Raw genomic sequence first — 12,583 nt, 5'->3', positions numbered from 1 at the left:
TATTGGTAGACTCTGTTTTCCTAAGAAGCAATGACATCCCCCTCATTTATTCTCCTACCCATGCACTGTTTTGTGCTACAGTGCTCATATTCTTGTTGGCAAAAGAGAGGGTGGTTAATTGGAAAATATATAATAAGAGAGGAGAAGATAATCTTTTAAATAATCCAAAAACAAAAAGCAACATAGAGAAGAGAACTGGAGTAGGTGTTCTAGTTTGGTGGTTCCCAAAATTTTTTTACCCCATGGACCACTTGAAAGTTGCTGAGGGTCCTAGCAGAACACTTAATGATTTTACCGTAATTGTAATGAACTGTGTCCAAATGCTGTATGATTTTAATTGTATTTTTATTGCTTCTTTTATTTCTTATAGTGCATGTTATTGTATTGCAATTTGAGTTCTATGGAATGCAAATTGTAATGCAATAAAATACAATATAAGAAATAAAAGAAAAAATGCAGTTAAAAATCAACATGGATATTTAATACGAACATGCCACAGACAACCTGAATGAAGCTCAGGACTACAGTTTGGGAAGCCCTGTTCTAGTTCATATGCTTGCGTGCATGTTTACAAGGGGAGTGGCTGAAACTCAGAGGCTGATAACATGTTTTACACATCCAGTGTCCCAGTATTTCCATTTTTAAAATGTTTCACATATCATTTTCTGGCAAACGTGAATCCTTGGAGAGCTACTTCCAGTCAAAGTAGACAGTAACAGGCTAGGTGAGCCAATGGTCTTCCTTATTAGAAGGCAATGCATTATGTGCAAAGATCTGCTCTTTAGGCTGCAATCCAATACGTGTTTACTCAGAAGTAACCTCCATTGGGTTCGATGGTACTTGCTGCCAGGTAAGAGTGTATTAGATTGCAGCCCTAGTCTTCTCTTCTGACAATGGATATCCAAGATTCCCCTTAATGTGATAATATTGACTGGAGAAGGATTCTTGTTTCCTTTGATAGCAGGATCTTTAGTTACCTCTTCACTAATGAATGAATGACAACTTATTTACCTTCACTGGTTGGCCCTGCAAGAGACAGATTTCTTGTGGTACATTCTAATCGCTTTGTTTGACAGCTTGCCTGCAGGGAAATGTGCAAGCCATGGATCAGGCAATGACTGGCATGGATTTTCTCATTTGCAATTAAAACCTATGTCTGGGAATAGTATTTTGTTGTCCCCCCCTTTTTTTTCTTTTTGGCCCCAGATGCTGCAAGTTTGAACAGCCTTTCTACACCTTCTGCCACAATGCTACATTACCAGTGCTTAAGAAAGCTCCCAAGCTATAAGGAGCTTATATTGCACTACAAATTACATGTTGGTTTTTTCATACAGTCTGACAAATAATGGCCATGACTCTGACAACCAGCTTGATGCAAACAATATTAGAAATTGCTTGGCGTTTTTGGTGTTGTTGTTGTTTTTAATAGCAGACACTGGTGAGGGGCGAGTGGAATGAAGAGAAATCCCCATCTTTCATGGCTTGCATAATTGGCAGTGGCGATGCTCACAAGCTGTTTATTAATTAAAATGTGTTCTTGGTGGAGACAACCTGCTAAATATAAAGTGGAAACATCCATGCTGTTAAGCAAGCCATTTTCTTAAAGATTATTGGTTACCCTCCTCATGTATATTCATAGGCTCTGTTTCACAAGTAGGCCTTCTGTTAGCGAAAGTAACTGGGGTGAAATTATAAGGAAGGCGAGACAGTTGTGAACAGTGCTTCGTACAGTCAGGAAACAAATATGTAAGCCAGTCTTTTTGGGATATACACCTGGATACTGACCCAACCCTCCCAGTGAGTCATTTCCTTTTTCTACACTGTCTCCTTTGTATAGATAGTATGAAGCAAAAAACAAAAAAAAGGAAAAGTGTATATGTGTGTGTGTGTTTGATAATCTCTCTGTTCTTGTGTCTTTTTATTCAGTTCCTGGCTGTTCTATGTATAGCTTAATGTTTATCTCTGTTAAAAACCATACTATTTGTCCCAATTCAGTGGCTTAAATATGTGAAATGGTTCTCTTTTCCCCCTTTCCCTTTCTTTTTTTCTTTTGCTTCCTTATTGTACTAAATTTTCACAGTTCTTTCTCTTTGCAGAAATGAACGTATGAGCAAAAAGGCAATGCTTGATTTGACTTACCTTTCATTGCTTGTTGTGTGGTTTGTCCCTAAATTAACATGCTGTCAATTGACAGATCTCTGTGTTCAGATCAATAGAAATTAGCTGTCCAGATGTGTTTTTTTTTAAATCTTTCTTCTCTCCTTTATAAATATTTCTGTCTTACAGCTGGCTCATACAATTCATGGGAAATGCATAGCAAGCAGTTCTTTGTTGTATGACAACCTATGGTAGACTACAGTATATATATATTTTAAATTATTTATATATTGATCCATGTTTTTTAAATGATGGTGTATCTGTATATGTTGTCTGTTAGTGAGAGTAGTGCAGTGTATAATATAAATAAACCATATTGCATGTGCCAAAGAGGAATCCTACCCTTCCATTCTTGCACAGGGATGTGTGTGTGTGTGTTTCTGGGATGCATGCATGAATGTTAGGTGTTTTCTCTTCAGTATGTTGAAACAAAACCACATGTGCTCTGAAGAAAAGGCTGTCGATAGTCCAAGGGTTTTCTATGATGTATGCAGACACCTGGGGGGGGGGAGAGAGAGAGAGAGAAATAGTCCTCAGGAGTATTTTGTCTTCAGGTCAGCACTAAATGGTGTGTTGCATCAAGCAAAAGGGAACAATCTGTGACAAGAAGCAGTGTACTGCTGGTCAAAATGTAACATCACAGTCATGATGTGCTTATTATACCAGGGGTTCCCAAACTGTGGTCAGTAGACCACCAGTGGTCCACGAGCTTCATTCAGGTGGTTTGCAGCATGTCCGCTTTAAATATTCGTATTGATTTTTAATTGTATTTTTATTGCTTCTTTCACTTCTTGTATTATATTTCATTGTGTTTACAATCTGAGTACTATGGAATGCAAATTGAAATACCGTAAAACACAATACAAGAAATAAAAGCAGTAATAAAGGTACTATTAAAAAGCATCCAGCATAGCACATTACAATTGCGACAGCTGGCAGAAAAATCATAAAGTGGACTACCAAGACCATCAGTAATTTTCAAGTGGTCCATAGGGGGAAAAGTTTGGGAACCACTGTATTATACTTTTCCAACATAGCCATTTAACGCAGCAGTTACCAAACTCTGTTTCAGCAGAATACAAGTATGTTTATCAAAGATTGCTACTAAGAAGATCAGTAGTGCTTTAAGATTCCTGAATTTATTAGGAAGTCTTCCTGTTAAGTATCGTTATGCGTGTCCCACATCTCCAAGAGGTTCTACAGCTAGTGCTACCTGCTGGGGGTGACTTTCTTTTTAGGTGGAGAGCCATGGAGATGCTGGCATTTTTGTAATATTATGACTTTTTAAAACAAAGGTAGAGGACCTTAAGCATGGGTGCCAAATAGGTTCTCTCCCCCTCTCTCCCCCCCTCTCTCTGACCCTTGGGACTCTCCCCAGGCCATACCGCTCCCTAGCCCAGGTTTGCATCTACCTAAAGTGCTTATTCCTGGCTAGAATGTGTACTTTAATGTTGATTATACCTCTTGCTTGCATAGATGGAGAGTAGAGATGTTTGTGGAGGTGGGTGTAGGCCCTACTGTACAAAGGTAAGTATCACATCCATTGCCATACCCACTTTTGCCTCTTGCCCGACCCACCTTTTACCTCTGCCCCCACTCACCATGGGGATGTGATCCCTGGAAGGTTATCCATGAGGGGATACAGCCTGTGGGCTGAAAAAGATTCCCCATGATTTGCAAATGTAAATGTAGAACAGGGATGGACAACTTGTGGCCCTCCGGATATTGGCGAATCACAGTTTTCATCATTGGCGATGGTGGCTGGGACTGAGGGGGAGGGCAGGGGTTGGTGTCCACAGATTTGCCACCCTGGAAGGAAAGGATGGGTGGAGGAACAGCAGAACCATTCCTAGCAGAGAGCAGACCCACTATGCCGCATTAGCTCTCCATCATCTCAAGATGCTTTTGGCATTAAGCCAAGTCCCTGCCTCTCTTCTCATTCACACTTCAGTTTTCCCCATCCATCAGCTCCTACTGAGGAAACATCAGCCACCCATCTTGGATCATTAATCTGCCATTTTCATAACAAAGTGCCGCCCTGGGCTCCTGCCAGGAGGAAGGGTGGGATATAAATCAAATAATAAACAAACAAACAAGCAAGCAAACAAAGGATGTGGCTGGCAGGGCTTGGCTGGCAATCAGAATAAAACAGCCTCTGCATTTTTCAAATAAATGTTTCTTGCATCCACACCATATATTTAAAGCACTCTTATACCACTTTAACAGCCATGGCACCCCTCCCAAAGAATCCCAGGAACAGTAGTTTGTTAAAAGTGCTAGGAATTGTAGCTCTGTGAGGGAGAAACTATAGTTCCCAGGATTCTTTGGGAGAAGCCATGACTGTTTAAGTGGAATACATGTGGTTTAAGTGTAAGGTGTGGATGTGATCTTAGTTTAAGTATAACTCCATGGCCAGAGGAAGTGAATGTTGCTCTTAACTAATTCCTCCAAGAAAACACAACACAACAGCAGCGCAGCTCCAGCCCCAACCAGGCAGTACCCAGTGGCAGCACCACCAACAGGGCCTCCCCTGCCAGTCATAGGGCCGAGATAGTTGATACTGGAGAAGGGGCTGTTTTAGACTCGTTTAAGTGCTGCTGCTTGATAACGTCGCTTACTCCAGAAGGCATGGGTGAGACACAAGGGAGTATTAGGTGTGTTGCCCCAATTTTCAAAAAGGGGTAAAAGAATCCTGCAAACTACAGATGGCTCAGTTTGACTTGGTTATCAGGGAAGAAAGTAGAACAGATTCTAAAGCAATCAATCTGTAAGCATCTTATGAACATAACACTGATTAGTAGAAGCCAACGTGGCTTTTATTGGGTTACTAGCTTAGTGGATTGTATGAATACTGTGGACACAATTTATCTTAATTTCAGCAAGGCATTTGACAAAGTTACCTGTGACATTTTGGTTAGCAAACTGGTTAAATGTGGGCTAAGAGATGGTACTGTCGGGTGCATTTAGCACTGGTTGAAAAACTGCCTTCAAAGAATGTTCACCAATGGCTTGATATCAAAGCAGGGGGAGGGTTTGAGTGGAGTGCTGCATGCCTTTGTCCTGGCCCATGTACTTTTCAACATTTTTATAAATGATTTGGGCTGAAATAGGTTTCCCGCCCCTGCCCTGGGGGCCAGCTTTGAATTTGGTCAAACTTCCAGGGGTGCATTCGAGTGATGGGCAAAGCAAAAGAGGACAGGTCAAATCAACAACAACAAAGAAAAGTGCATACATCTCCAACCATCAGTCCCTTGTCACAAACACACATGCATCAGACATGGAGTCATACAACGCACATGCACACACAGCCCTCTCCATTCCAGTATTATAGTGGAGGGTGACTGGAAAGATTCCAGAGGCTAAAGGCATTCCAATATCATGATGGGTGATGAAGAATTAAACCTCCCATCCCAGCATGCTGCCTTCCTAGGGGCTTCCCTGCACTTGTAATTATTTTAGGGAAAACAAGATACATAGCTGACTCTAAAATTTACATGCATGGGATGGGATGGAAAGGTCTGTCAGTTTCGGTTCTCTTCATTACTCATTTTTCCCAACTGAAATTTAATTCTTGACATTTCTGCAGCAATTTGCAATTTTTTAAAAGAAAAATCCTCATGAAAATTCTCCAGCATTTTTTTGCACATTTCACCTAACACACACATTTTTGTAGGCAGTTTTGATTAATGTGCACATTTTGCAAGCCATTTCTTGTTATATAATGCACATTGTATGTTATTTTCACTCATGTATTCATTTTATGCACACTTTCCCCTAATTTCCCCCAATTTTTGTAAACATTGGTTGATGAATTGCATTGCAAAATTCAGATAAGTGTGAATTTCGAAGGATGGCTGTGTTTCAGTTCTCGTTTTGGAAAGTGCAAATTTGATATATTCAGCTTGAAATGCAAACTGAACTGAATCTCTCCCCCATCCCTAATGTCTACTTTGATTCTAAGTTTGTCCCCACCAGCCTTCTCCAATCTATCGCCCTCCAGATGTTTTGGACTACAGCTCCCATCGGCTTCATCTAGTGCTGGCTGGGGATGTTGGGGAGTTGTGATCCAAAACATCCGGAGGGTACCAGGTTGGAAAAGGCCGGTCAACACATTACTACTCAGCCCTGCTCAGCCCTTCACAGCAAAGCTCTGCTCCTAAAGCACAGCAAGCAAGATGGGTGCAGTCTGTTGCTGGATCCTAGAAAATGGGTTGCACCTCACCCTCTCCTGTGTCAGTTAGTCTTGACTACAGCAGCACTTTTTTGTACGATCATCTGGGGTGGGAGGAAGCATCTAGCAGTCAGTCTTAGGGAATGGACTCTAGCTCCCTCTGTCTCCTCTCTTCTGGGGTCTCTGCATATATACAGTATATATGCATGTATATATATGTTTACTAGAGACCAGTAGTGGCTGGTGCCCATTGGGACAGGTAGGGCAGAAGGCAAGGGGACCAGCACTAGGCCAAGCCAGAGCCAATGACAGAGGGAGCCAAGCCTAGTTTTGTGCTCCATCCCCATGAGAACATAAGAAGAGCCTGTTGGATCAGGCCAGTGGCCCATCTAGTTCAGCATCCTGTTCTCACAGTGGACAACTAGATAGCTATGGAAAGCCCACAAGTAGGTTCTAAGTGCAAGAACACTCTCCTGTCCTGTGGTTTCCAGCAACTGGTATTTGGAAGCACACTGCTTCCAACTAAGGGGGCAGAGCATAGCCATCATACCTAGTAGCCACTGATAGCCTTTCATCCATGCATTTGTCTAATCCTCTTTTAAATCCATCCAACATGTTGTCCATTACTGCTTCTTGTATTTTCTTTTGTCTGTCCTGAATTTTCCAACATCCAGCTTCATTAGATGTCAACAAGTTCTACCATTATGAGAGAGGGAGAAAAACGTTTATCTACTTTCTCCATACCATGCATGATTTTATACACTTCTATCATGTCACCTCTTACTTGCCTTTTCTCTAAACTAGAAAGCTCCAAATGCTGCAACCTTTTCTCATACTCGCTTTGATCATTTTGGTTGCCCTTTTCTGAACCTTTCCCAACTCTACAATATCCTCTTTGAGGTGAGGCAACCAGAATTGTACACAATATTCCAAATGCAGCTGCACCATATATTTGTACAACAGCATTATAATATTGGCAGTTTTATATTCAATACTTTTCCTAACAATCCCTAGTATGGAATTTACCTTTTTCACAGCTGCCACACACTAGGTTAACACCTTCATTGAGCTATCCACTACAACCCCAAGGTCGCTCCTGGTCAGTTACCACCAGTTCAGACCCTATCAGCATATATGTGAAATTAATTTTTTTTTTGCTCCAATACACATAACTTTATACTTGTTTACATTGAATTATATTTACCAATTTATCACCCATTCACTCAGTTTGGAGAAGTCATTTTGGAGCATTTCACAATCCCTTTTTGTCTTCACAACCCTGAACAATTGAGTATCTTCAGCACAGGTCTCCCTCCTTGCTGAGTTGGAATGTGACAGCCAGTTCCACCCCCCTGTACTGGTTACAAGTAAAAAGGCATAGAGGGTAGGAGCTGGCTGAGAGCAGACTGTGGGCGGTGGATGTGATGCCCCAGGAGATCATCTGAAGGACCAGGAGGCCAGTTAGCAGAGATCACTAACAAGAACCTTTCGCGAGCAAGGGCAGGCTTTCAGATGGAGCACCAACCAAACAGATCCAGACATGACCCAAAGACAAAAGACAGGTAATAGTCCAAGGTCAATATCATAGGGAGTTCAAGCAAGGTACAGCACAGCAAGACAAGGCCACTATGCTCAAGACCTAGACCACCAAAAACCTGTATTGTTTCTAGCAACAGGAAGGCTCAAAAAGCCTTATATACTCTATGCTCCTAAGTCACACCCTAACTACAGCTGCTAGTGAAAGAGCGTCAGGGATTGCTTACTCATGATTAGCCCTCTCAAGTAAACCAATGCATCTGGGTATGTAGATGCATAATGTGTTAATGCTCTTTGGCCTGCACCTGAAGCTTTTGCCACCAGTGATTCAAGGATGGGGGGGGAGGTCTACTCAACTTGTGGGGTGTCTGATTTGTCCTCAGAGGACTCCATGCCTGGTACAAGGTCGGGGCAAATAGATCAGCCTTCATTGCTAGGGGCAATCCTAGTATTTGATAAATCCTTGTTTTGTCCCTATTTCCACCCTTTTTAAGGATGCCTTATTAAAATGTTATTGGTAGAGTTGTTATTTTTCAGGGTTCTGCTCCCTCCCATGAATCTCCAGATCTCTGAAAGCGGACTGGATCTATCTCATCTCTGTCTGATGCATGCATGCATACATAAATCCATGTGCATAGATGCTGCAGGCTGCAATCCTGTGCACACTTACCTGGGAGTATGCCCCACTGCAAAGAGTAGGATTGAGTATGAATAATTACACTGCATAGCAGTATACAGTACACAGACCATTCATAACATACTGAAGGACAATGCTGTTTTTCTCAAAGGAAAAGAACAAAACTCCATTTGATTTTAGATTATTGCAACTTACCTTAGTTTTTCAAATTTAACTCTACAGTTCTGAATGCAGCTTTTAGATAGGGTGATCCACTAGAGTATTAAAAGGGACCTTTTTTGTTGAGATGCCATAGCAGTATAGTTTGCTTCCTCAAAATACTCCCTTTATAGTTTCAAGATACTCCTTTTGTTATGCTTTGGGGAAAATATTTATGTTATTAATTTTTTTCTGAAGAAAGTTGTTTCCAGGCTATTCTTATTTATATTATAGTCGGTTTCAATCGGTTTTATTATGGTTCTAACGTTGCCTTTTATTGGTTAATGCTGCAGTATCTGTGGGATAAAAACAACTGATATAAACATTTTATAAATATGTTGTTATTAACAACAACAACAACAACAACATTTATATCCAGCTTAATGCTAAGCTTCTCCAGCAATTCACAAGTGTTGGGGTCAAAACCTGAATTCTCACAAAAAAAGCAGCTTTAAAACTTAAATATTATTTTAACCTGTTCTTAAACATCAAGTATTGCCCAGAACCAGATTTATGTGACATTGTGAGCCCTTACCTAATATAGACAAAGGAGTAGTTCATAATTTTGTTGACCCTCCGGACATTGCTGGACTCCAATTCCCATCATCCCTGACCATTGGCCATGCTGGCTGGGCTGATGGGTGTTGGAGTCCAACAACTTTTCGAGAGCCACAGGTCCCCCATCCCTAAACTAGGGACCCTTTTATAAGTACTGCTGCTAGACTCTTTGGGAGGGAAACTTTCATTCAAAATTTCAAGTACCCTACATTTGTTGACTTTGGGTTTATGACAAAAAAATTTCCAGTTCTGTTTTCAATATTCTTTACAAAAGGAGCTGCTGTTGCATAATAACGAAAGGCAAAATATCATGTGAAGTTAAATGGGGTTTTGCATGTAACTTGCAGGTTTATAAAAATGCACATTGCTTCAGCTAGGGGGGTGATAATTAACAAGGTCAAAGTGGGTGATCAATGGGGGATTTACCAAGGCAAATAGCGCCTTCAGAGGAGGGATTTTCATTAGAGCAGGGGAGGAAAGAGTTAAATTCCAACTCAGTGCCTGCTTGGATGCTGTTAATTATCATGTCTCCTCCCCACTGATATAATTTGCATTTTTAAAAATTGCATTAAAAAGCCTGCTGGCTAAATACATGGAGCAATATTCAACTAAAAGGTTGTGCCAGCCCAAGGACTAGTGTTAATCCAATGGGATAGCCCCCCTTCCCCCACATGTGCTCCATTTTGTCCCCAAATCTGTTCTGGAGGGTTGGGGGAAAACCCAGAATAGATGTAGGGGTACACGGAGGGAGGAGAGGGGGAGAGAGTTCTCTTACTCAAGGATAAATCCTTGCATTGATGGAACAATCTGGTTAGTGCTATGTTGAATACTGCCCAAAGACACATATAACTTCATGTGTACCTTGGCCCTAAGAGACTAAGGCTACAATCCAATACACACTTATGTGGGAGTAAGTCCCATTGAATCCAATGGAGCTTACCTCTGAGTAGACATGTATTGGATTGCACCCTAAGGCTACAATCCTATGTCCATTTACCTGGGACTAAGCCCCATTGAATGCAGTGGGACTAACTTCTGAATAGACATAGTTAGGATTGCCTCTCTCAGCCTCAACCCCCATTTTCAATATGACTGTAATAATGCTTACCTATCTTGTAGGATTGTTGTTGTAAGGATTATAGTTATATCATATATGCAAAGTGCTATGAACACTAAGTAAGAAAATCTAAGTATTGTTATCTTAAACTGCTTGCAGTTGCAACCCTGTGCAGTGTACCCAAGAGTAGGCCCCACTGAACTCAGCAGGACTTTTGTGTGATCATGCATAAGATTGGCTGCCCCTTATCATTCAGGTACTAACATGAACAGCAAAAAAAGTCACAATGATTCTGTGGAGTTATATTATTTGTTCCGAACTTGAGATTAAAGTAGTATTATCTGTTTTGTTTAGGATATAACATAATTCTTCCCCATCAAATTCTCAATGTAACAATCAGCAAGTGAACCCACTTCTTCACCAATCAAATGAAAAATATTTTTTGCCTTACAAAATCCAGGTTCCTAAACTTTAACATATGCACGAGCCACTCCTCCAATTCTGAGTTTTGAAACTGATTCAAAGGCTACTGAAACATACTTAACCATCTTTCTCTACAGTAAACCTGGTGTGAAGATTTCAGTGTAATACATAGACATAAGAAATAATCAAAAACAGTTCTTTAGTAGAAAAAATTATTTCCTTTGCTGAAAGTGGTTCACTATAAGAGATAATAAGTGAGATTATTATTATCACTGTCAAGCATACTCTTTTTTGCTGTTTTCTTTTTCAAAACCAGTGCTGCTTTTCAGTGTTAAAGGATGTGAACTCTGTAGAATTGAATTTGATGTATTTTACCTCTGGGTATCGTCTAAAATGCTCCACGAGCAAGGATGCTGCCAGTTACTATGGCAACGCCGGAACTGTACCGTGCATGCCTGTATGTGATTGTATTTTATTCTCCTTGTAGATGGAGGAGATCAAATTTAAAGACAGAGCAGTCTACGTGCTGGAAAGAGAGTTAGGGGTTCAAGCCGGGCATGCTCAGAGACTTCAGCTCCAAAAGGAGGCTTTAGATGAACAACTTTCCCAGCTCAGAGAGGCTGACCGGCATCTGAGCAGTCCCAAGCGGGAACTTCCTCATGCAAGTGGTGCAGGAGACACTTCAGATCATTCAGGAAGTCCTGTAAGCACTTTCTAGTGGTTTTGCCTGAAACAAATATGCCAAAATCTTGATGAGTGAGTGTACATTCCAGCAAGAAATTCTTTTTCCCTCTAGGACAATGGTGGGGAACCTGCAACCCTCCAGATGTCGTTGGATTCCAGCTCCTATCAGTCCCAGCCAGGGTGCCCAATGGTCAGGGGTAATGGGGATCTGTAATCCAGCAACATCTGAAGGGCAAGAGGTTTCTCACTTCTGCTCTAGGGAAAGTCAACAGGATTTGAAATCTAATTTGGCCATGTAACCGCATGGTTTATTCTGTTTGTTTTTTATTTAATTTGCCAGCAGGTAAAAATTTCAGTGTCAGATGTTGGTTGCTTTTAAAACAAAAACAAAACACAAAACACAGGTCACCTTGACACTTTGCCTTAGTTTGACAGCTTGGAATGTTTTCTGTGAGATACACCATGCAATTGCATAACTAACTGATTAATGGATGTTTACTAATTTTCAGGGCTACTTACCAGCATTGTTGCTAGCGACCACAAAACTGATTTTACTAGTGGGAAAAAAGAAGTAATATGCCCATTTCCAGAAATTATTCTTAGGCATCTGGGATACCAACAAACATGCTCTTTGCTGTTTCGTTCATACTGTTTGCAGTCTCTTCCTCCATTAAATCTAAACCCACCTTTTTATGCTGGCTTTCTATGTAACTATGTCACTCTTCCAGCTTCTCTATTAATTTGCTAATAATAGATATTTTTTCCTCTGACATTTGTTGAATTTCTTTTCATTGTTGATCCTCATCAAGATTTATTTTGTAGTGCTGCTTAATTTGAAATGTAGATATTTTTTATGAAAAACATGAACACAAAATCTTTTCTATCCTTTGTTCCAAGCCTCTCCTGCACCTGTTGAATGAAGAATCCTAGCGCTGTTGAGTGTCATTTGGGCCAAAGATATTCATTGGTTTGCTTGAATCAAGGCATTATACATAAGTGTTTCCAAATAAAGTAAAACAGATAGCAATTCAAGAAGAAATGTAAAGGCTATGTTAATATAATGAAAGCATTATTTCACTCTACAAAATGATGATGCCTACTCTTATATTTGTATTCATTTTCTATTTAAGTTAAACATTTTCACTTGTGGATTGATTTTAAA

At 40.6% G+C, this 12,583-nt stretch overlaps 1 protein-coding gene across 1 annotated transcript in view; it reads left to right on the top strand.

Annotated features, from left to right (window-relative positions):
• JAKMIP3 (Janus kinase and microtubule interacting protein 3) overlaps positions 1–12,583 on the top strand; it is a 181,093-nt gene that overhangs the window by 117,694 nt on the left and 50,816 nt on the right. Inside the window, exon 4 of the mRNA XM_061634362.1 lies at positions 11,225–11,440. Coding sequence (XP_061490346.1) covers positions 11,225–11,440 — 216 coding nt within the window. The remainder of the gene's footprint in view (positions 1–11,224; positions 11,441–12,583) is intronic.

This window comes from Rhineura floridana, chromosome 7, assembly GCF_030035675.1.
Source record: "Rhineura floridana isolate rRhiFlo1 chromosome 7, rRhiFlo1.hap2, whole genome shotgun sequence".
NCBI classification, from domain to species: Eukaryota; Metazoa; Chordata; class Lepidosauria; order Squamata; family Rhineuridae; genus Rhineura; species Rhineura floridana.
Note: the sequence above shows the minus strand (reverse complement) of the source record. Positions and strands in the feature narration are given on the sequence as shown.